We start from the raw sequence: 25,542 nt of genomic DNA, 5'->3' as shown, positions 1-25,542 counted from the left end.
TCGCCGCTACGATTTTAAAATAGCGTCATGTAAACGTACACTGAGAAACTCATTTAGTTGATTCAACTAAATTTCTCAATATAGTAATTATCAATTGTTAATTCAAGGCATACGATTCTAGTATCTTTCTATATTTTACATATTACGTTAACGTTTAAGCATTGACTAGAGGCAAAAGTGGCAAATTTCGCACCTCCATCTTAAGCGCGATCGATCGAAGAAATTGGATCGAAGAATTAGCTATGTGTGATATCCTCTAAAATTTAAAGGAACGATCGGCAAACTAGAACGTCCGAAACGATTGTCTGAAGATAGCGCGAGGCGTTATAATCAACTTTACAATAGTTTGCTTATTTATTTTATATGAGAGGATAGGCCCAAGGCCGGGGAGGATACAGGATTACGGTGGAACGTGCAACGCCGCGATAAAGTGTATCGTCAAAATGCGTCGGGTGTTATTCGCAAACCCGGGCAACGTGGCGATAATCCTGTGGAAACACTATTGTGGTAACGCGCAGAATCGACTGGTCCGCTTCTGATGTGATTGATATGGTCGGACAACCGTGGCGTATCGTTGCGCGATTACGATCGAAACTACTGGCGGACGCGAACCACTCTCAAGTTTCGCCCACTTCGTACCAATTTAGCGGAGTTCCCTTGCAAACTACTTTGCGCCAGATAACTTCGAATCGACATTGTATACATATTTAATTTCACGCACTGAGAATCCCATTTAGTTGAATCAACAAAATTCTTGCTTCGGTTTGGGTAAACAAATGTTTTGGTTATAAGAACCAAAGTTTGATTCTCCGAATCAAAAATGTCATTCTCTTCAGAGAACCAAACAAGTGGTTTTTTATAACCGAACAATTTATTTGCTCATATCCAAACAAGAAATTTGTTGATTCAACTAAATGGGTTTCTCAGTGCGCGTACAGCGTATAATTATGATTGCGTGCAATTTCGGCGACGCATGTACACGTGTACACGACCGATCGCGATCGGTATCGGAACGCTTATGTGAAACACGATTTTCGCCGGGAAAAATTCCAACCGTCAAGGTAAACAAACGGTCGATACGAGCAATGTCGATTTGCATCGAGTGAGAGCAAACTCGCGAGATGCTCGTCGCTTTCGCTTGACGATTCGCACCGCTCCGGTGTAACACAACATTACGTTAACATCGTATTTGTACAATGTCTATGGTATAACACACATTACGGTGATTGCTCAATTCGGGAAACGCGTATTCGCATTTTCCCCTTATATCGCGGTTCTTTTATTCGTATGCATCGACCGATCGTCGCGCGGCGATATTTCAGTTCGTTTTATATGAAAATATATTGTACGTAATAGGCGTTATAGAATATGAAAAAAATTTTTTCACGTGCGAATGATGCTGAAAATTCGACCGGGATGTCCGAGACAGAAACGCTTGTATTTTATGGCGCAGATATTTATACGCCTCTGTTGCGCATCTTTGCAGAATTTTCGGTTTTGTGTTTCTCGATTAATTAATTAACGTTCAAATTGAAATTCGCGGTAATTTTAAAAGTCGCGAGAAATTCCATGCGATTGTACGTGTGTTTCTAGTGACCGTACACTGTAAGTCAAAGTTATTTTTACAAGCATAAACATAAAAATGACATTTTATTGAAACTCATTTTACGTGTTTATCGCCGTTTTAGATTACGTCATTTAAGACGTTTAATCGTGTTAAATTACAAGTTAACACGTCCAATCATGTTAAATGACGTGATTTACAAAGACAAGAAATATGAAAGAAGAGCTCCAGTAAAAATATCACACTTGGATTTGTAGTGTAGTTCCGAAGAAACGGTCAACTTCGAAATATTCGCAAATATTCACAAATAGTACGAGGGTAGATAATTAATCGAGATTAATCCGAAGGTACCTAATATTTTTTCCCTCGTATATTTTCATTTCATTGACTGTCGCCTCCTGCGATTCTCCTCCACTTCTGTCCACTTTCTATGTTTTAATTACCGGACGTGCGCTCGCGCGCACGTTCGTTTACAATGAAAAAAAAAAAGGAGAAGGGTGAAAAAAAACGAAAGAAAACGCGCGCCGGCAAGCGCGCGATCGGAAAAAAATATCAACGAACGAGCAACCGGTGCTTGATAATGAAGCGGCTGAAAATTCAATTAACGAAACACACCGCGCGCATACATACGCGCGCGCAAACGTACATGTACCCACACGCACAATTGCCAGTTTTTCCTTTTTTCCAATTTCGACCACTTCGACTAACCTGACAAGCTAATTTTTGCGAAATACGTTGCGTACGGGCTTATCGGAGTGTGAATTTCGATACGGTACGAACATAACGTTCGTAATATAATTAGAAGCGAAAAAAGGTAAATATTAATTGCGAAATTATGCTCTCGTCCGCGGATTCTCTCCGATAACGAGAGGATGGGAGAAATTAATTTACGCTTCAGGATTTTGAACTCGCGTGCAATATGTAGCGCGTTTGCACGTTTACACGCTTGTTTCTGAAAGTACGCTCGCAATACACGCGTATAACGCGCACCATAGACGCGGACGTGTCATCGTGTGTACTATTTTCGCTCGCGTTTCATGCTTCCGGCGAAATACGCATTATTAATAATAAATAAGAGATGCATATTATCGCATGTTACTGTCAACCCGCTTTATCTCAAACAACCTAATCTCGCCCAATTAATTAATACGGTGATTTATATCATGAAAATATATCCCGAGCAACATCATGAGCTTTCCGAGGTATACGAGACATTTGAAGAAGCGACTAAAGCGAAATCGAGGTTGATATCTTCTAGATATATTCATGGGAATTGTAAACAGATAGACTGATCGTTTTCTTGAGTTTTATTCGAATGAAATTGATAATGAATATTCGTGCGAATTCCATCGAAACGAGAAGCAACGAACCTATTTCGCCTCATTCGTCATATGAACTATTTAAACATACTTTGTCTTCGCGTTAATTGATTCCAGTCGACCGCGCTCGGACAAATACCAAATAATAAATCGCGCCGTTCATGGAAAAAGCGAAATCGTTCTCTTAAATTCGTGCTCCTTTTCGGTGTACGGAATTAAAATTCATCGGCATCAAATTGTAGCGAATAACTTTTGCTCTTTGCTGCGTGGAACATGAATTTTTATGAAAAGACACAAAGCTTTAAGGATATATATTGCCCACTAGGATATATTGTCGTCTTTTCAATGACGCATCAATTCCATCCACGAATTTAGTATTTATAAAGCAATTACGTTCTTATACATTTATTTAACTATCTAAATAATAAATGTTAATTTGAAACGAAATTGAGGTACACGTAATAAGTACGACAATATTATTTTTATTTTTCTTAATGCTATTTTCATACATTAGTTGATTTAATAGAGATACACAGATAATAGAAAAATAGGTCTAAGTGTTTAAATATGTGCACATGTACATGTATTTCGAGTATTATTATAAGTTATGAATTTTATATCTGTATTTTCGAAACTGTATTTTCGAAACGAAATGATCAACAATTCTGAAATTTGTGTATAACATCTGCATATTTTAATATCTTTTAATATCATAGTAGTTTGCTATTAAAATTTTATTAGTAGTTTAGAAGATATTAAAAATACAAATTAAAAATAGCACGTTAATCTTAAGGAACGTATAAAAAGTATTAACTTTAGTTACAAATATCTCAGCTCTTGAATAGTCGATCTTTTTCAAATATAAGTTTCATCGAATTCTTATCAAGCTCTTTTCAAGTGGAATAACTTTTAATCCAAGCTCTGAATTATTGTCAAACTTTTGGTGTTCCCTTTAAATGCAATGTAGATCAATTTGTAGTTTTTTTCATAATTTTTTCCTTATTCTGAGTTATGGGCAACATATCTTTAATTAGAAAGATGTTAGATATGCCGCCGTGACGACCGTGAGTGTAACGATCCGTTCTTCCCATAGCTGTTCTTCCATTCCGACTGATCTAATAAAGCTATTACATGGCTGTCCCTACTCTGCACAGACCTTTATAGAAAATTCCTGATGTAATATTCAAAATTCTCAGGCACATCGTGCGGATGGCACGGCTCCTCTTAATCCAATTTAATTTGACTTATTAAACTCACCATCTGGCACACCATCGGCGCACACGCGCGCGCACCGGATTATCACTATTAATAATTTTCTGAGTTTGTTTGAATGCGATATATATCAAGCGTGGATCTGGACGAACGATGAATTAAACGTTATTTTTTTCAGCTTTTCGAAATAACCGATAATCCATTAATTTCGTGTAAATCCATTTTGCGCTCAATAATGTCGCTAGATTCGAAATGATCTATTTCAACATGGAAATAATTTGTTGACTGTCTGTCTGGAAAGTTCAGTTTCAGGAAGAAAGCATCTTAAATCGGACACGGGGGATGTAACACTAGCAAAGCCGGAAAATCGCGAAGTCTTTTGCGGCAGGATAGGTCATTGATCGCAAATGAAATTTGACAATCCGGATAAAATGCAATGCCCGAAGTAAAAGGCTCTAAAGTCGTTTACGCGGAGTAGCGCGCTGCTTCGCGGTAGTGTTCGGCAGAGTTTGGAAATCTTGAGCAATCGCGTGAAGGGAGTATAAATGTTATTGGATAGTTCCGTTGCGTTTGAGCACGTGTTCGAAAAGCGGAAGTGGCCCGTACGACTGGCCCTTGGCGCCGGTACGGTGCTATTACATATATTAGTTTGTAAATCGTTAGCGAATGTTCTCTCCATTTACAACCGTATAAATGTTCTCCCGTGATGACGTAAAACGACTCGGTGTATTGGCAATTCCCATGAAATCACACGCTGAGACAGCGCTAAACTAGCGTGCGTGACGTGTCCGCAAATGAGTGAATAGCGTGTCGGAAGAATTTGATAAACAAACACGCAAGAGTACGTAAATATGTATTTTTTCTCGGGAAGAGAAATTCTTTCCGTTGCTGAATTAATTAAAACGGGACGATATTATCGGTACGTGTACGATCGATATCTACCAGAAAGTTCGGATGAGATGTTAATAGACGTTCTAGGATTCTGTAAATATAAGGAAGATAATTGAGAAAGATAATTAATATTTAAGAACTGAGAGGGAAAGAGAGATGAAACAAGCACCATCACCGTTCCTGTGTGTGAATACACGGTAAAACATTTTATGTTACAAATAGTCCATCCTTCCTGTGTTACTTTAACAGGGTGAATAAATTAAAAAGTAATATGTTAACATGACGAATATGTTAATTTAACATATTTTTGTACTTTTTAATATATTCCTCGTGTTAAAATAACACAAACATTTAAGTCTGGTAGGCCATTTGTAATACAAAATTTTCTACACCGAGAAAAAGGATGTGGTAACAGTTATCAAGATCTGGATAAATAGTTTCAACTAAATTGATTATTGCTACCAAATAATATAGTCGAAACTATTTAACTAAATCTTGGTAATTTTTATCAAATCCTTTTTTCAGTGCACTGTATAAAAGAATCGAATTTTTTCCAAATTTTCTCTCTCTTTTTAAATGGATTAAAATCACCGTGTTGACCAGAGTTACCTTTCGTCCATAGATTGATGAATATTTTGAGCGACGTGCGATAAGCGCGCGGTACCTGGTCGTACTAATTCGTAATACCTCCTGTAATTATTAAATCAGGTGCGCGTGCGCACACACATACATACGTGAGTCAAGGCCGACGTAATACGTCGCATCAAAAACGAAATCTCTCAGCAAGCTCTTTGCCCAATGGTCAATTAGTTAATGAACAACGCGTTTTATTAATTAATTCGCCCCATGGCACCGAGCTCGGCGAACTTAATAGCTAGCGGCTGTACTCGTGAAATATACCGTATCGCTGAATTTAACTACTCGATAATATTGTCCCAACGGGCCGTAGCAATATCCAAGATTCATATCCAGTCGGGCTGAATCGAAGGATCGATAATTCCGAATTTCGTTCCCCGCTCGAGTTTAACCGCGGTTTTATTTACCGCGAATAGACCCGTCTCTCTCTCTCTCTCTCTCTCTCTCTCTCTCTCTCGTGTTGGGATTTCATCGCATTTTGAGCGCGCGTACGTGCGAGACCTTTATTATTTTTATTACTTCGCTTTATAGAATTTTAATGCCGCCCACTTTGCGGACGATTGCGCCTGGCTGGCCCGCTCGGATGGAATCGGCCATGTATTTACGTATTTGTTTTTCGTTTTCTCCTTTTCGCGAGGAAAGTCACGGAGACGGTCGGAAACGCACTCGAATTTCAGATAACTCGAAACCACGTAACAACCACACAATAATAGCGAAATCAATACGGAGAATTATTCGTTATGTTTATATTTAGATGCGATCAAATAAAATATTTGTGTTCGCCTTTAGACCGGACACGCTTCACAAGCTTCACATCGCGCACACACAGCACGACGCGTGATCAGTATTCGACGGGCGCTTACCGCGCGATCCAATTCCATCTTGAAGTTATAAATTTTTTTGCGACGCTCGTAAAGACGCGCTTGAGCAGAATCGTCGTGATATATCGGGTGTTCCTCACAAAAGACCGCAACGAATCGGTCGTTAAGATACCGAAAGAGTCCGGTGCTACAATCGGCGTATAAAACTTTCGAGATTTCAAAATATAAAACTCGTATGAGAGTTGGGAGGACGGATAAAGGGTGGAGATATCGGCGTTATTTTTCTCCCTATCACTTGTTTCTTTCATTGCGGATGAGGACTTTACTTGGCCCTATTGGCGATAAAAATAATTCGATATTTACAATAAATAGAAAAAGACGAACTTTGATATTTCTCGTCTAATATGACTGAACGGTAAAACCAGTCATTGAATATTCGGGGAAATTGAATTTGCTACTCTCAGCGTATACAAACAGATATGTAATGACAGGGTGCTCTCTTTCTCTCTCTCTCTCTCTCTCTCTCTCTCTCTCTCTCTCTCTCTGCGGTATTTAATGCACATTTATTTTTATCAGTTCGCAAAATGGAAAGTGATCAAGCTTCGTGAAAGATATTCGTCAATCACCGAAAATATTGGCAAACATTGATCGTAGCAGGTTGCAACTTCGTTTCGGATCACCGTGTCATTCTTTTTTTCTGCTTCTCTTTCTTTCTCTCTCCTTTTCTCTTCGTCTCTGAATCCCATGCTTCTTTTAGTCGGCCGTAGCCGAGAAGCCTTATGTTTGCGCGGTAGTAGACTTAAATCAGATTGGGTCGGGTCAGGTTCGCGTCTTCCACCTTTTAAAATAAAAGGTGGCATCCTGGGAAAATTTCTGCTCGACCGAACAGCTCACTGTCTCTTTTCGTCTCCGTACAATATCTTTTAGCGGCAGCATGGTACAACGCGGCTAATCCAGCAACAAATGCGCGACGTAGTACGATCGTTTCGGCTTCGATCGATATTCGTCGTCTGAAAGTCTATTAATCATTTAATAGATAGAATCATTTTAATTCTCCTATTAATTAAGCCAATTAAGAAGAAATAAATTGCTCATTATTAAATCTAGCACAAAGTTTCGCATATTTAATTTAATAATAAATCTGTAAATATATTATTTGAAAAAAATTATAAAATTCATATCAGTTATAGAGTTATAAGTCGATATCACTTGTAGGTTTAGAATAAATATGTTATTTCTCTCTTTCTCTCTTTCAAAGCAAACGTGGATTATGCGAGAAGCATTTGTAATTTAAATAAACATTTTCATCCGAAAGAAAAGCGGATATTTTTTTAATTAATTTATAAATTATAAAAAATTCTATGTACATATGAGTGCAAAATATTATTCTTTTATATTTACAGTAGAAAACATATAAACGAGAGGGTATATAAGAAAACCTTTATATATTTTATATATTTTATATTCTCCAATGATTGTACAATATTGAGCCAGAGAAATCTACTGTCATATATCTACAAGAGAATATTTGGAGAAATAATTTATTTCAACAATTTTTTTGAAATATATAATTTCTTTCATATAAAATCTGTAACGACGTTATTCATATAGTAGACGCGGTTTTTGATGTGTGACTGTTTAATTTAATTGAATATTACGTTATCGGCGAAAAGCTGGCCTGGTTGCTTCTCTCTCTCTCTCTCTCTCTCTCTCTCTCTTCTTCTTTCATTTTCTCTGGAGCAGTTCGAAACGCGAGGGCAGCCGCGTCTCGTGCACCGAGGGAGATCGAATTTGCGAAATGGCTGTGTATGAGGGCTGAATTCCTGACGAGGTAATTCGCGAGGGCACCCGGCAGAGGCGAAGTAATGTCCCGTGGAAAGTAGAAAGGAAAAGCTCGTAAGGGGGCGAAATTCAAAGTGAATTTTCCAAAGTAGACAGCACATTACGGCGCATCGTCAATCGACTTTGTTAGGGAGTAAAGCTGTCGTCAGACGTACGTGCGAAAGTCGTGTTTAGTCATTTCGCGAGGAGCTTTTCGATTCGCATGGATACCTTATTAACGAAGAATGTCGGTGGTTACAAATGTCGAAGATGTATATTTTATTTCGGAAATATGGTATCCTATTTTATATAAGTTTATTTGAAATTTAAATAACTACTACTAATAATTTTAAAAAATATTCTCTTGCGAACTACTTCAGTATTAGTGCGTTAGCCTATAATCTCAAATGTCTTTTAAGGTAGTTGGTCCGTTAAAATATTTTCTTAAAAATCCTTTTAATTTTAGCTGCATATTGATGGAAATACTATCTATGCGTCTGTAAAGTTAGAAAACAACTGACCATTGGAAAGCTGAGATATTTGTAACTAATGATGACACTTTTTATACGTGTTCCGTGAGATTATTATCATATTTTTAACTTCTATTTCTTATTTCTTATAAGCCACATTTAGAATTTTAATAAAAAATTAAAAAACTACTATGATGTTAAGGGTTAATATAGAGACATTATATAAAAATTTTAGAATTTCTGATCATTTTGTCTTGAAAATCCGGCACCCTACGAACTACTTTAGGGCGAAATCTCTATTTGTATCCGGTACAATAATCGCAAGGTAAAACTTTGTTTCTATCTCGAAACGTTCATTCGCGAAACCTTTTATTCGGATATTAAGTAGTGCGTTAAACGCTAGTCACTTTTCACGAAGGAAATTCGCGGTTGAGCAAAATCGTATTACATTTCGACTGTTCTCTGTACGTTAAATCCCGCATATACGTTCAACTGGGCGTCGCTCCCCTTGATCGCGAAATTTAATCAACATCGAGGACTTTTCTTTATTGCCAGTCGTCAAACGCGTTTAAGTAGAATAAAGGCGTATGGTAGCGATAGAGAGACGAAGCGAAATCGTAAAGAGGAAGAGTAGGAAGAGTTGGAAGAGGAAGAAGGAGAAAACGAGAGAGGGAAAAAAGAAGGAAAGAGGAAGGGAGGGAGGGAGAGAGAGAGAGAGAAGGGGGGAGGAAGAGAAAGAGAGAAGACGAGAGGTTGGAGGAGAGAAAAAGTGCGGGCAAGAAAGGGATGGACCGCGCGGTTTTCATCTGCGAAAATTAAGGAGGAATCCGCCGCGTACCGGTAAGAAAGTCCGCGCTAATTAAGGCTGTTTCTTCAGAGATTTCCTCTTTCGCGGCGCCGGCCGGCCGGTCTGGGCTTTTAAATAAATTATACCGAGTTAAAAGCCCTTCTCTCTCTCTCTCTTCGCACTTCCTCAGATAATCCGTGGGGCCGTTTCGCTCCCGAAGTTATACCCGGGGGAGAAATCTCGGGGGTGGCAAACGAGCGACGAGCGTTCCCCCTTTCCCCTTATGCTTCCCCCACGTTATAGGTATGCCGCGGTGCTATAATGCACCGAGTGATCTAGCGCGGAATACTTCCCGTTGCAATTACGCTGTAAAACAAACAGAATGCTCTTCCGGCCGCTCTCATTGCCGGTCCCTGTACGAAAATACGATCGTCGTAACGGAACTGGATTCGAAGAGAGAGAGAGAGAGGGGGGGGGGGGAGAGCAATTCAGAACCATTCGCCATTTTTCGACGATATGTCTTGGTACACGGTAAACAATTTTGTATTAGGTTTAACACATTTCACATGTTCCGAGTGGTTTTTATTATTTACCAACTTTTTATTATTTAAATTTCTCAAAGATAATGTGTACATCGAGAAAAAACGTTATAAGATTTTGCGAGAATTAGGTGTGTGAGTTGTCTGATCGATCCTCGAAGAATTCGTAAGGACGGAGCTAGGACGTAGTAACATAGGTCCGACGATGAAAATTCTACATAGCGCAGGAAACGTCGGTTAAAAGGAGTTGTAAACATGCCACCGGTCGGCTTTTCGGGATTTCGAATTGTTCGTTCTTTGTAAGTAAGGCGCCGTCGACCGACAACGAGTCGTCGTTAAGGCCATTGTTCTCACGGTTCTTCCGGCGCGTTAAGAACGTCTCGACGGCTTTGCCACCTCGAGTTAAGTAGATGTTTCTCGGGACGTCGGGTGCATTTTTAAATAATTCGATGCAAAGCAGCCAAGAAAAGACGCGAATTCTCTCCGGGTGCCCTTACCCGTGCTACCCCGGGGGCGCGGGAGGTGAAGGAACGAATGGAATTTCCATGGGATTCGTGCGCACTTCCTCGCGGCAGACGTGGCTGGAAAACGCGAGCGATTCGGAGCGACTTTTACAACTTAATTTTTGCGTATTTGCGAGGTGCGACGGGACGAGGTAGAGAGGGGCGGGTGGGGGGGTTGGCTTCGCGAGAGAAAAGTAAATTTTCCGACGCGTTTGCTCGCGCACACACGTCGCGCGTTCGCAAGCGACGTGCCGTTGCTGGATTAAGGACAAAATTGTATTAATTTTTTACCCAATAATTCCGCTTAACATAAATTTTTATGAAGCATCGTGCAAAATTGCAAATTAAAAAATCGACTTGTCGATCGAGTAAAATTTTCTCGCGCGAAAATAAAGTGCTAAAATGTAATATATCCAAGATTATCCCGAAAACTAGATACAATTACATTCTTCGGCCAAATGTTGAAATTGTATAATTTACGTTGGATGCAAACAAAATCAAAATTTGTCTTTTATCTTAATGAAAAATGAGTTTTTCAAACCGCGGTAAATTCTAGCGAGAATGAAATGATAAATAATTACGACAAAATATCAAAGTTTCTTCTTTATTGACAATTTAAATTTGCAATAGTAAACTGCCAAGTTGACCAAGTCAGGGAATGCGCCTTAGAAGGAATAACGCCGGGCGTTTCGCGTGGGAAAAGCTGCGTTTCTTTATCAGTATACGAAAAAACGCGAGGCATTGCTCTTCCTTATTATAATTTATTACGCTTATCTCGATCTTATGTTTTCCAGAGGATATACGTTGCGAGTCCTTCCCACTATCTAAATCTAGAGAGGTTCTTACGAGCTGACTATCAAGTAGCGAAGATAGATGCTAAGTCTGACGATGAGATATCACTCGGTAGGAATGCGGCGGTGCACTCACTAATACCAATATAGATAAATTCAACAAATAAATTGACACTAGATCTCGATATTTGCCGTAACGTAGCGATACGAAATAAAAACGAGAAAACCGAAGAAATAAAATTAATTCGACGGACAATCAGGGCATTCTGAAGTAAGTCATCTCGAAAGGTCGTTACGCCGCGAATATTTCGCGCTTTACGTCATTTCTAAATTCCACAATTTGCGCGGACTGTGAAAGCAGATTGCTAGTACAGATTACTATATATATATAAGACTGCGGTTTCGAATGGGAGCTGACTATCAAGTAGCAAGGATGGATGCCAGGGCGGACGGTATTAACCACTCCACCTATTGGTATTGGCACGTGCGCTCGGAGAAAATATCGCCGAGTCGAGAATTCGCGAATAAATCTAAATAACCTTCGTATCGAAATACCGCGGTCTTTCGTATCTCGATCTCGCGTATTTATTAAGAATAGCAATGGTTGGGAGGGTAGGTAAGATTTCTTTTCCCCCGTGCGCTAACAGATATATCATATTTTATTTCTCACTGTCTAATAAAAGAGAACACTCGGAAGAAACTCGCAGGTACAAAAGGCCCCCGTAATGTAGATACATACGGCTCGTAATGTACGCGACATGAAAAGTACATTTCGTAAAATGCATAAATATCATTTGACACACTACTAAATAATACCGAAATATAAACGAAGATTTATATATAAAAGTAAGGCCCATGACGAGAGACTCGAAAAATTATAAATAGCGGAAAAGGGAGGTATAGGATTCCTCTGAAGCAAACGCTTTATGTATCGTACAATTCATTCCTTGAAAATGGGATCAGACTATGAGGACAAGTGCTGTTTTATTTATACATTTCATTCTTCATTCAAATTAAAATATAAAATATTCGTCAAATGTATACAATCCATTATATAGATCACATGAATTAGCGTAGAAAATTCGACAGTAACAATACACGCGCGCGCGCGAGGTAATTCACGAACCTCGTTCGTGTGAAAATTAACGTGCAGATTGAATACTTGAGATTGAACGTTTCAATTTACAAACGCGTTCTATAAAACTTGCATGCGCACATACTCGGAAGTATACGTCATTCGATCTCTTTCAAAGACCCTTTTGCAAATCATTCGCGCGTAATTTGAAAAATACCAAGCAGCATAATTTTCATAATGGTATCACTTATCACGTAAAACCACCTCGAGCAAAATTCCCGGACGAACGGGTGCGTCCATCAATATATTTAAGTCGGGGGCACGATCTCTTGTAAACGGAAAATTATAAAAATACCAATACGCACCTCCTCTCTATCCGTCGCAAAATTTATTTATCTTTATCACGTATCAGCTCTACGTGTCGACGAGAATGGAGATAACGCGCGAACGCTTCTTCCGTTTCATTCTTCGTCTCGTGTCAGTTCAGGTCCAAAATGTCCCCGGAAACAAAACTATCTTCGCGATTCTCCTTTTGGCCTCTGTCGAAGTGACCTTCGGGCGACAGGTCCTTGCCGGTGAGTCGATTTCCAAAATTCAGAAAATCGCACGGGCTGCAAGCCTGCGCAGGTTCGGAGAAACGTTCTCTTTCTGGTCGTACTGGCCGTAATTACTCTCAAAGGTTTTTACTTGGAGCAAAAAGCTGTCCGCGTCATCGTTCTCCATTGACTGTCGGTGCAATCGTCGCGGCGACGGCACGGCAGCGCACTGCTGCAAGACGTTGTCGCAGAGATCCACCACGATGTCCGTTTCCTGCGGCCAAGTGTCACCATATTCTTGAGTTGTTAGGCTCGAAATTTATCGAACGGCAGAAGAATCTGCCGTAAAAATCAGTTCATTCGTTGCTTGCGTGCTCTCGTATCAATAGAATAGATTAACATCGCCATCATAATTGGCTTATAAATAATACATCATACATTGTTTCGTTAACTTCTTCATTGTTTTCGTAACTAAAGTATCAGTTTCAATATTGTGGTTGAATCAAAAAGATTTACTCCAATTACGGCGCTGTTGATCAATTTCATTGATACATTAGCATTTTTTCCGTAATAATATATTTACAGCAACGATCAAAGTTAGTTGATAAATCAAGATAAATGACGTGAATAGGATAACTTAAAAGGCACGCGCGTGTCCGTGCGACTGAGAAAAAGCCTCGACGATCGCCCTTTACTTACGAATTTAGTTTTATCGTCGACAACCTCGACGACATTGCCCTGCTCGGTTGTGGTGATAATGCCAGTGCCGAGCTTTTTACCGAGTATCTTCACCTCTTTTCGACATCCCTCGGAGGCCGCATCGATTGTGTTGGGCACGCAAGCGTTCGTCTGTATAGCCGTGTTTTTGAGGAACTGCTCGAAAGGACTGAGGATCCTGGCGTCTTGGTAGTGCGGAATGAACGTTTCGCGATTGTGATTCTTCGGTCCCAGAATCCTCACTTCGTTGTAACCGGGAAATACTTTCGGAGGCGGCTGATAGAACTTGTCACTGAAAAACTACAAAATTCACTCGTATAACGTGTTACTCGAAGAGCAATCGTTCCTAAAATCAATTTCATGTACGAACTTTGATACTCTGATTCCCGGGGTCAAGCATATTCATGTCCGATTGACCAAACGATATCAAGCCGATATCGCACTCGTCGTCGAACATAGAGGAGAGTTTCATCTTCGAATCGTATTCCGAATGGTGATCTTCAACGGGGGAGACACCGAGGATGTTTAGATCCTCCACGAAGCTCTGATTGCTCTTCAAGTATGGGAGCGTCTCGTTCAATAGCGACAATGGCGGATGGTTCTTCGCTAATAGAGACGATAACGAGGAGTGCGAGCTAGTGGACAGGTTCGAGGATTGACCCAAGATGCCTGTTAGGTCTTGCTGGCTCGTTGGCATGGACATTGCTACAATCGATAGACATCGATGAGAGTTGTAAACACACTGATCTCACGTTGCATATCGTATGCTTGATTCCAAAAGAGCGTCTTAAATATACATTTTCGCAAAAATGAACATCACGCGTCAGCTTTGTAAACTTTAATATTTATGTAATTTTCGTTTACAAAAAAAATGTTGATTTAAGGCTCCTGACTATTTGCTTTGATAAATAGGTTAAACAAGGACAGTCATAGTGCGTAATTAAGAGCTTTAAGATGGCTTCGAAATATACTTCGTTCTGCGTGTATATATATATATGTCTTTTTTATATTATAATATCGCGTTGATTTTAATTCAAAATTTAAGATTTAACTTGGGACGATAAATGATGGAATATTTTTAGTTAATTTAACTATTGATCGAGTTTTCAAGACATGATTTAAGTGAAGTAATGAGTAATTTCCCTGCTATTTCAATCATATGGATACTAGAATATACGTCGAGAGATATACGCGACAGTTCGGCGTGGCGTCTCAACTATTTTTATAAATTGAGACATTATCGCAAATTCACCTACCATCGCCGTGTCCCGCCAACGCGCTATCGCCGTCGATACCCAGCGATTTGGGACCGAGTATGAGATCGTCGAATTTGGCCTGGGAAAGGAATGTTATGCCATCCACGAAACGATCGTCGAGGCTTTTACCCTCGAGAATCCTAATGTCTTTGTCCTCGAGAATTTCGATGCCGTCCATTGACATAGATTTCTGGCCGGATTCCAGCACCATGATCTGATTATCGTTGTCGCCGATGATGACGTCATCGTTATTGCGTATATTGGCGAGATTGATGGCGTCCGCCTGTTCGCCGTCAAGAATCGTTACGTCGTGGGAATTCTGCGCCATCAAGTCACGAGCTTCGCTGTTTGTCATAATCTATAACGATAACGAGCGCGCGCGCGTAAATAGCACGATCGACGTTGAGTTGTTAAAGCTAACATATCGCGGTTCACTCTTAATTCCTTATTATAATAATACCGTATTGAAAGGCGCGTACGACACGCTTTCAACCGTTGTTTTGATTATGTTTCCACAATAACTGTAACATTAGTAATTTTGCGAAAGTTAGAAAATTGATAATCTCATATAATCACATCTTACGAAAGTAATTAAAATTTAGATTTAGAATATACATACATACATATATATATATATATATATATATAGAGAGAGAGAGAGAGAGAGAGAGAGAGAAAGGAGAGAGAGATTTTACGTGCAAAATCAGATCGACAGCGCTTCAAATGGAAGACATGGGATTCTAAATAGGATTTTCCCCTACGATTTGTTGATTCCATCAACAGACATGAAAATTAATTAGCTTTGCCAAGTTACTTGAGCAAGGGAGTCGTAATGGGAATTAGAATTTAATTAGGGCTTTGATAGAATTCGGATTCTATCAATAGATGTTAATCCGATTTCCAGAGCTAATTTGAAGAAGCGCAAAAGACAAATTCTAACAAACGCTCCAAGAGAGAATGTTATACGACACGTTTCGCAAGCATGGCGGAGCTACAGTTAGTAGTTCCCTAAATAGAGAAATCTATGTAAAGGAACGTAGGCGTCTGACGTGAATGTCCTGAATGTCGCATACTATAGGTCGAAAAGTCGATCGGAAAGACGTTGACGGCGTAATGCCAATTCCGCGTGGAAAAGTACGTCGCCCACGCAGAGATAAAGATGCCGAGAGGCGGTGTTAAATTTATTTATTTACTTACGAAATATACGAGCGAGAAAAATGTTTATTGTTTTTTTTATAAAAGAAAAGGAACACAAAAATGTTGCATTTAACTTATAAGACGATATGATAAAAGTTCCATTCTATGCATGGCATTATTTTAGCATATTATTATGGCATTATTTCATTTCTCTGTATTTTTATCGCGCAAATGAGATATAAATGCACGATAAAATCCGATGGAATCTGATAAAGACTAAAAAGTTTCAATAGTACTAACGGACAGGGGGATATTTCTCGTCAAAAGTTGACCAAATTTCCCTTCCGTCGGAAATTTAATTATTCGGTATATCGTGGTATATTTTCGTTGATGTCGATACGTGTTTATCGCAGATGCGCGTTATTTCTCAGTTTATCGCGCGAAACATCACATCCGTCGAGAATACGTTTATTATCAGAGCCGTCGTGCAAACACTTAGCGCAGCTTCACACGCAAGTATGTTGCCGCAATCGTTTCCACATTACCTCGTAACGACCATCCTCGGTGGCGCGAACAAACTGTATTCCGCCTTGCGCGGCCAACTCCAACAACTCGTTGCAGTCCTCCATCGATGGAGCCGAGTTCGGGCAGCTCTGCCGGTGGTCTGGTTCATCGTGATTCAGCTCGGATAATGAGAACTGCGAATCCAACGTCGTCACCAAATCGTCGTCCGCTGACGATAGATCAGAAGAAAACAAATTTTTTTTTTATGTCGTATAAGCCCGTACTCGCGAAATTACTTTCACTTCACAAGTGATTTTCGGGAACTACGTCTACTTTATTTCCCTTGCCTCTTCCGCTCGTCCGTCGAGTCAAGTGATTGACAGTCGCAGCGCATAATCTCAAGACCGACAAATTTATAAGACCTGTGAGACGTTCTTTAATTATGCAAGTTCTAATTAAGAATGTATTGCCCATCACTCAAAATAATGAAAAAAATTATGAAAATGATATCACAAATTAATTTACATTGTATTTAAAATACCAAAAGTTCCACAGTAACCCAGATCCTGGTTCAAAAATGATTCCGCTTTAAAGGAGATTTTAAGGTGAAATGAGTTTGATGAGGAATTCGATGAAACTTGCGCTGCATATATATTGAAATATTATCTAACTCACGTTGCTCGTGCAATCGTGAAAAAGGCTGACCATTCGAGAACTGAGACATTTGTAACTAAAGTTGACACTTTATACATGTTCCTCGAGATTAGCGTGCTATTTTAATTTTAATCTTTAATATTTTCTAAACTGAAAATAATATTTTGATAAAAAATTATGATTTTAAAAACTAATATGTAGACAACTTTTCGGAAATTAGGGAGCGTCTCATAGATTTTATGAAGTTGAATCCTGTGACTAAGCGCGACTGTCAGTCGCCTGGTTCAAAGAACGAACGGGAGAGACAAGAGGGTGGAAGTAGCTCTCTCGAAAATCGCTTCGAAAGCGTAAGTAATTCCAATACGAAATGTTATAAGCGGTCAGTATCGCGCGAGATTGACGAAAGCTCACCTTGCTCATGTTCCGCACTAGGCGGCTCGACGATGAAACTAGATTTGCCGTCGGGTTCGATGTTCTGTATCACTGTGGCGACCACGGGTACCTTCACTTGCATTGCCTTCGAGCCTTCATTGTCCGCGGTCTCGTTGGGATTCGGAGTAATTTTTCCGGCCATTCGCAAATCCTCGGCAGTCGCGGGTGTAAGTGCCTGCGGTCAACGGTGTGTGATTGTTCCATTTTGTTCGCTTCCATCCGATTTCAATAGCAATTTCAAACTCGAGTAACCGAGCGTGCTAATTTAATTTGCAATATTGACCGTTTAATCGCCACCCGTGTGGAAAGAAGCTATTCTGAAACGAACGACGAGCAAAATAGAAACGCGCCGCGATTACAACGATGTTGTCCTGTTCTGTCGTTTCCGCGTTGATCAGTACGCAAAGTAACAATATCGTAAATAATAACAGGGAAAAATGTTCACCGACTCTTCGCTTAAGATTTCGCTTATTTTCATCGCGACTCAATCTCCGTTGAATATGTATGTTAAATACTAATACTAATTAATATTTTAGTAACGCATTAATAATTCAGTAACGCGGAGTAATCAGCGCTGAACGGCTCCGTTGCAATCGGCTTTATGAAAGCTGCGAGGATTACCCACGGTAAGATAAACAAAGTAACAAGTACACTCACGAAACATCGAATCTCCTTCGCTGTAATATTGGATATATAACTTTTAATTAAGTTCTTGCGAAATCAACTAAAACCGAAGCTTCGTTAAATGTGCTCTCTAGTCAATAAAAAGAATAATTATATTAGGAAAAATTAAAGAAAAGAAATGGAAAGTAAATTTCGCAACCTCATATCGTAGCCGTCTTTGTTTGATGACATCAGAAGAGAAAACGCATGTCCAAAATTCTTGCGAAATACATTGAAATAAAAAGATATATTCATAAAATGAAATCTGTGAAAAATCTGAAAACTTAACTTTCGCTTTAATAATCAAGAAATAAACGTAAAATAGGAGCCCAGGAGTTTTAAATATTTTCTTGATATCAACATTTTTCTTTATTTTGTGAATAAATTTTTAAGAGTAAAAGCATACGATTCTAAATAATTAAAATATGATTTGTACGTCTATAGCTTTCGCTAAAAAAAACTACGGAATAATGCAGTTACACCGTTGAACGTGAACAATACTTACGTGTTTATTATTCGCGGTGGCCCAAACTTTCACGAGAATCGGTATACCTTTGGCGGGTTTGTAGAGAGCAAAGGGGATCTGCCCTTGGAGCAACGCCATCTCCATTGCTTTCGTATCGATCTTGTCTATCACAATGCTGTCCGCCAGATCCGACTTTCGCACAAGATTCCAAAACTGATTATATAATCCAATTCGTGGTATTCGTTATAAATGAGATTTCTACTAACCGAGTCCAAGTAATCCTCCTTTTTATTTTCGCTCGTTTGACTCCGGTCGCCATTATACAACTGTATGATTCGGACGTTCTTGCTGAAAACGCCCAATCACACATACCGCACGCTGAATATCTCGTTATATCATTTGCAATTTCGATTGGAAGTAAGTTATATTTAAAAAAAATAAATATTTAAAAATTAACATTTTAATTACTAACATAAAACTATGTCAAGACATAAAAATTCCCACCAAATGTGTCACGAATACAGATAAAATAGATAACTACGCGCATCCATATTTACGTTTCATCTAATATAACGTTCCGTGGTTTTTATGCCCCCTCCCTCTCGTGGTGTAACATAATTGTTCAATGGATATCTAATTATCGAATCGACATCAATCTCTTCCGTGTACCTTTTCGCGACATTGGATTCGTTCGCCGTAGCTGCGGACTGCGCGTTGCCCGTGCTTCGATATTTCACGCCGTGCTTATATTCCTCGTGCGATCTCAAAGCGAACCTGCGCGGAAATTCCTTTCCGCAGACTCCGCAAGAATACTGCATCTTGTCGGCGTGTGCGTGCGCTTTCATCTTGTGACAGACCAAATTCGACATCTGGTTGAAGCCCTTACCGCAGAGATCGCACTTGTACGGCCTCTCATTCGTGTGCGTGAACACGTGATTGCGCAGATTGCCTGAAAACAACGTTAATGGACGGATCTTTTTCAGATTCACAGGTGGCGATGCGCTTTTCACGTGATCGATACGCGGAAATAACCATCAAAGATTTGTAAAGTCAAGACCGGCCGAGGGTTTCACGTTTCGTGATTTACATTTTACAGCCGTCGCGGATTACGAAAATCTATCCGGTCTAGACATTACTGCAGACGGTTACGTAATTTATACGTGTATCTTATACCCTTCTGATGAAATCCCTTGCCGCACACGTGGCACTTGTGCGGCTTGTGTTCCGAATGCGTTTTCCGATGGGAGATCAACGTGGATACTCTGAAATTCGGATTACCTTATCAACAGAATGGTTACGAGATCCCATCGTAATCAAAGAAACGAAGGGGATAGATATCGCGCGGAGATCGATCGCGTTTAAACTTAAACCGTTCCCACCGGGTGAAGGAAAGGGGAGGGGGAGGCCAATTACCGACCTATTAAACGTTTTCTTGCAGAACTCGCACACGTAGGGCCTGGCGTCGCTGTGTATAGCTTTGTGCTGGCTCAATGTTGACAGCTGGCGGAAAGCCTTACCGCAAGCCTCGCATTTGAAGTTCCTCTCGTCGGTGTGTGTCGGCAGATGTCTCATCAAGGTGTACTGATGGCGAAACTCTTTTGAACCTGATTCGAATATTAAACGTGAAAGTTTCTTAGAGAACGAAAACGAGCGCGACGACACGGCGCGAGTCAGCGTTAGCGTTAAGAAGTAATTACTAGCTGCACTTGTGTAACCCAACAAAGATTTTTATATTTACACTGGTTCTTCTTTTTTCCGTGGTAACTAACCAAGGAAAGACAGACCGGCCGATAAAAATCTAATCACGACTATTGTAGCGATGTATTATTTTTAAATTATTGTGTAATGTTTAACGTATAATGATATACGCGTCGAACTATACAGTAAATAACATTTGGTACTTGCGTTAAAATCGGTCCTTGTTACAATGTTTGTATTCAACTTTTAACACACCCGTGTGTTAATTTAATATATTGTGTTTATGCTATTTTATTATACGCTTGTATAACATTTGTATCCTTCCACAATTATTTAAAAGCAATACATTGCTAATACAGCCGCGATTAAGTTCTTACTGGCCACTTTATCTTTTCAACCAAGGATTCTCATGTTATGTCTCGCGTGAAAAAAGAAAAAAAAGAGATTTGTCCGACATTTTCTCTTATTCGAATACATGCACCTCGTCGTATAATTAAAACTGAATACTAAATTACTAATTCAATCACTAATAATAGTTAATAACTAATAATTACTAATCGATAATTTATGTAATGCGGGAGTAGAACCGTCGCTTATGTAAAATTTGTGCTACTTGGCTAATTCTCCCCCGAACTGAATTTGTACGCAATTGCTTTTCGATAAAGAGGAAAAATCACGAAAGTCACGCACAGATGCCGCATTCCCAAATCTTTAGAGTCTTGCCGTCTCGTTTGAGATACTTGACAAAGTGCAACCTGGACCTCGGGTCATCCTTATCGACAAGTCGCGTCGTCGAGCTCGAAGGACCTTCGGCAACGGGACGCGAATACACGACCATGTTCTCGTCGGGCGCGCTGGCGCTTTGCTCGAGGATCTGAAAAAGCGGAAATTGCACATTTCAGCGAGAACACCAACAAGAGTCAGTAAACAAAGGAAATTCCTCCATTTGCGTTTGTGGGATATCATGAAATTCGATGAAATATCGCGGGAGCGAATAATACGTGCAACGATCGGTCGCAATTTTCCAGGATTACGTTAAAGCTGTGAAAAATCGCCGGTTCCCAAGGACGCTTCGTCGTAATTGCGCTATACCGCGAGGCAGATAGGCAAATACTTGGCGCATAAAAGCGTAAAAACGAGCGTATGCAAATGAAATTCTTCAAACTAAGAAGAAAGGGGTACAGGCCAGATAAACGGAGCGCCGCCGGCCGCGTCAGGCGAAATATTTCATGCAAACTGTTGCTGTAACGATATGCGCCGTTTGCCCGCCACCTATCTCTCGGCAAACAACTTTCGCGCTAATAGTTCGACAAATATTTAAAATACCTTCACTGTGCACTTACTTTATACCTTAGCACGTCCTTGCCGAGGAATTTCGCAACGGTGCTGTCGATATTGATTACATCCGAGTCCATGGTTGCGTCCGTGTCCACGCAGTCAGCCTTGAAAACGGTTTCACATGATAGCGGGTCGTTCTTATCGGTAAAACTGCCATAGCGATTAATTACTTGGATCAACTGCTGATCGGCTGCGCTGCTTAATCCCGACACGCTCGGCGCATCGTTCCTCGAGTCCAAGCCCGACGACTCCTCCTTCACGTAAACCTCGTAGACGCTACGTCGCCCGATCGGTTTCATAAATTCCACAGATTAGTAACGCGATTGTAAGCGAGAGCAACTGCGGCTCAACCCTCTCGCTATATCATCGTCACCTCGTTTAAATGCTAACATGTCAATTACAGGCAAAGGGTTTAGCTGTTGAAAATAGTGAAAAAGGTGAGTTTCATTCTTGAAAAAGCAAGAAAATAATGAGCCAGCCTTAAAGAGAAATAAGTGAAAAGTGAGTCTTCTCCAAGTAACTTGTATGTTAAAAATTAGCGTGTTCATATGTTACACCATTTCTGAGAAATTAAAAACATTGATCTTATAATAAAGGTTAATGAAATTTTAATTTTGAACAAAAAAGTTATATGATACATCATGATAGTCATTGTTTGTTTTTTATGTTTATTTGTTAATAATTTGCTTTGGTTTGGTGGACAAACAAAAATTATTGATGAACAAACGTGTACAAATCATGAACACTTGATTCCATTACGTAATTGAGAAAAAATACAATCAGGCATTGTCTATTTTTTCTCACAAACTTGATAAAAATAGCTTAAAAATAAAATCATAGTTCTTCACTTTATGAGCATCGTGTCATCGAAATTATCATCACCTTCTATTTTCTTTGAATCTTTGATTTCGTCTTTAAAGAAGCTAGTTACTGAGCATGATTTCTTGTGATCGAATTTTTTTTAAGAACTCAAATCTAGTAAGAAAAAAGTGAGAAGAGTTGTTTTCTTAGAAGTAAGAGAAAGTTCAATGTTGCTAAATAAGTGAAGAAAAGCGAGTCACTGCCATGCCTGCAATTATTTATTCGTTCCGTCTGCACGGAGAGAAATAATTTTGCTATTGCAGCGAAACCATCGTTGCTATTGCATATCCGTTGCAACAGCGGTTAAATTTAGTCGGCATAATCAAATTAGTGAATTATTCGTAATTAGAGCAGAAATGGTTTCGTTTTGCCAGGATAACAAAATGTTGTTGAGTGAATTGAAACTGCGATAAAATTTAGTTGATAAAACCAAATTAGCGAATTAGAACAAAAACAGTTTTGTTTTGCAAAGACGGACAAATTTTGCTGAGTGAATCTGTCTTCGGGACATGCTAATTTACTTTGAGAACAAAATAGTGTTTCCCTACATTTATTAATTTGTCCTTGTAGCAAACAATTTAACAAAATATTTCCGGTGAATGGTAATTAGTACTCCAACAAAGTTTTGTTGTTCATATAGTAACTGACAGATTTTGCTGCGGCAGCATGAAATTTGCTGTGGAGTAAATTATTTTTCTCCGTGTAATTATTCGTCAGCTATTACTGGCTCGATATTTGCGCGAGAGGGAAATTAACTGCAGCGGTCGCGAATAATTTATTAATAAGTGCGTCGATGTTAAAAAATCTAATTAAACGCATAAATGATTTTCTTGGTAAGCTCAATTGAAAATATTATAAACTTATTTGCCAAATAGATGGCATTGCGTGTAACAGATAGAATCGAACATTCCCAAAAGACGATACTGCACTGTTAGAATTATACAATTCAATCATTGTTTTCTTTTTCTCGTACACGACGTTTAAATTAAGGTAGTTCACGTCCGTGCTTAAGCTAGCGACGTACGGCAACGTATAGCGCAAGCTCACCTGATAACTTCGTCCGGAATGGGACGAGGATATTGCACCTGCGCATCGTCGTACTGAGTTTCCCCTACGAAGTCGAAAAGCATTCCGTGGAAAGTGTTGTCTTATCTTAAAAATAATGACGGTACATCGCCACGCGGATATTTGATATTTTACATCACCCCGTCGCGATCGCGCGCGTTTAATGTTACACGGAGCGACGCACTCGGAAATTTATATTCCTCGTGATTACGCGTGGCGATATGTCATTGTCTACTTTTTCAACTTGTTATATTTTATGTATTTTATGTAACACGACGGAATTCTCGCGTCGATCTAATGGACTGTAACGTCTATAAGGATATTGATATGTATATTAAAACGAGAGAGATTCGGACAACGATGATGTTATCTGCAAAGAGACGATCGAAGATATTCCAGCCTTGCTAAGAAATTTCTCCGTGAAAAAGAGAGAGAGAGAAAGAGAAGAGAGAGGAAGGGGGGGGGGCGAGAGAGAGAGAACTATTGTTTGGATAGCGTAAAGACGGCTAATCGGCACGGAGATAACGCGTCGCTTCAGTATTGGGCGCCCCCCGACACACAGCTTACAACTCGGCTCAACTTTTATCTTTCACGAACTGCGTCGCGCGACTTCGACATCACCGTGTTATATTCAATCGTATTTGCTAATTTTTTCACGCTATTTACGAACCGTATATTGCATTTTGCCGTCATTGATATTGCAATATTTATATATTTTGCCTCTGTCTTATGCATATCTGTCGAGCGACCATAAATAATTAAATTCGTAGCAGTAATTAAGTTGCAGGATAAATGGTGAAACCAAAAATGAAACAATATTAATTACTGAAATCAAATCAAATATGTATGTGTACGTGCTTATATATATACGTACGTGAATTCCCCAAAAACGGAACAATTCGCCATGATTTTCAATTATGCGACAACACGCAGCCAAATAATATTCCACGGTTACAATCGAAAAGCATATCCGGAAACGGTGTCTCGCGGGAGGCGGCGACGACACCGAAAATGTTCGAGAGACCTCCTCGCACAATGCACGAAACGCGACGCAATCGCAGGATTTCATCGCGTCGGAATTTTCCGTGCCGAAAAATCGACGTGGACGGCACGACCGATCGTCCCTTTGCTCGCGGCGCAACTCGCAACCATCATGGCGACGATGACGGCTCTCGGCTTTTTTGTCTCTGGCATTAAATAAACGAAAGCCGCCATGATCAGAGCTCATTTTTCACGCGATGCATTTTTCACGTGTGAATCATCCGCGCGCGCACGTATCCGTGGTCCTCCTCGCGATTCATCCGCCGAGGGGCGGTACGGCAACGACGACGACGACAGACGAAGACGAACACGACGATAAGGACAACGATGACGACGAAGAGGACGAAAACGACGACAACATGGGGTTACTTACAGTTGTATTCTTGCAGTGAGTTGCTCCGCGACATTTCTCACGCAGTTCGTCCTGAGTCCTGGCCTTGCCTGGTTCCGGTCAACGTCATTCGCATCGACCGTCACCGGGGATAGATCCTGAGGAATCAGGTCACGCACGCCGCGTGAACGCCGTCTGCCGGCGGACTTTGAATTTAAGATTGGCAGGAGCGTGTCCTTTCGAACGCAAGCCTCCTTTGGCTTCTTTTCTTCTCGCGCAGAGCTTGATCGGTAACACTCGAAACGTCGCGACCCAATTCTTCCGCGACTTTAACTTACTTTTACGCGCGACCGATGACGCTAAAATCAATCTCTCGCGTGTCCGACGGACCACGTTTCCAGACAGCCGATGGTA

General features: G+C 40.0%; 1 protein-coding gene across 1 annotated transcript; it reads right to left on the bottom strand.

Annotated features, from left to right (window-relative positions):
* Positions 1-12,907: 12,907 nt before the first annotated feature.
* LOC106744805 lies at positions 12,908-25,204 on the bottom strand. Its single transcript, XM_014619842.1, has 17 exons — positions 25,171-25,204; positions 23,739-23,802; positions 22,001-22,106; positions 21,836-21,934; positions 21,183-21,366; positions 20,212-20,398; positions 19,968-20,056; positions 19,464-19,743; positions 19,061-19,142; positions 18,834-18,986; positions 17,648-17,840; positions 16,621-16,805; positions 14,939-15,296; positions 14,053-14,387; positions 13,665-13,982; positions 13,117-13,239; positions 12,908-13,048 (listed from the first exon to the last, which is right to left on the bottom strand). The coding sequence occupies exons 1-17, from the start codon at positions 25,202-25,204 to the stop codon at positions 12,908-12,910; spliced, it is 2,931 nt and encodes a 976-aa protein (XP_014475328.1).
* Between the last annotated feature and the right edge of the window lie 338 nt (positions 25,205-25,542).

The sequence above is a fragment of the Dinoponera quadriceps genome, unplaced genomic scaffold, assembly GCF_001313825.1.
Source record: "Dinoponera quadriceps isolate SergipeBrazil2010 unplaced genomic scaffold, ASM131382v1 scaffold1308, whole genome shotgun sequence".
Taxonomy (NCBI): Eukaryota; Metazoa; Arthropoda; class Insecta; order Hymenoptera; family Formicidae; genus Dinoponera; species Dinoponera quadriceps.
Note: the sequence above shows the minus strand (reverse complement) of the source record. Positions and strands in the feature narration are given on the sequence as shown.

Bases quoted from the DNA above. Each gene is read 5' to 3' on its own strand.
- LOC106744805 (XM_014619842.1), bottom strand. From the start codon at position 25,204: ATGTCGCGGAGCAACTCACTGCAAGAATACAACT. The intron at 19,744-19,967 runs GTATAAGATACA...CGTTGTTTTCAG, and splicing joins CAAGGGATTTCATCAGAAGG to GCAATCTGCGCAATCACGTG. The intron at 19,143-19,463 runs GTACACGGAAGA...GGGCGTTTTCAG, and splicing joins GAATCCAATGTCGCGAAAAG to CAAGAACGTCCGAATCATAC.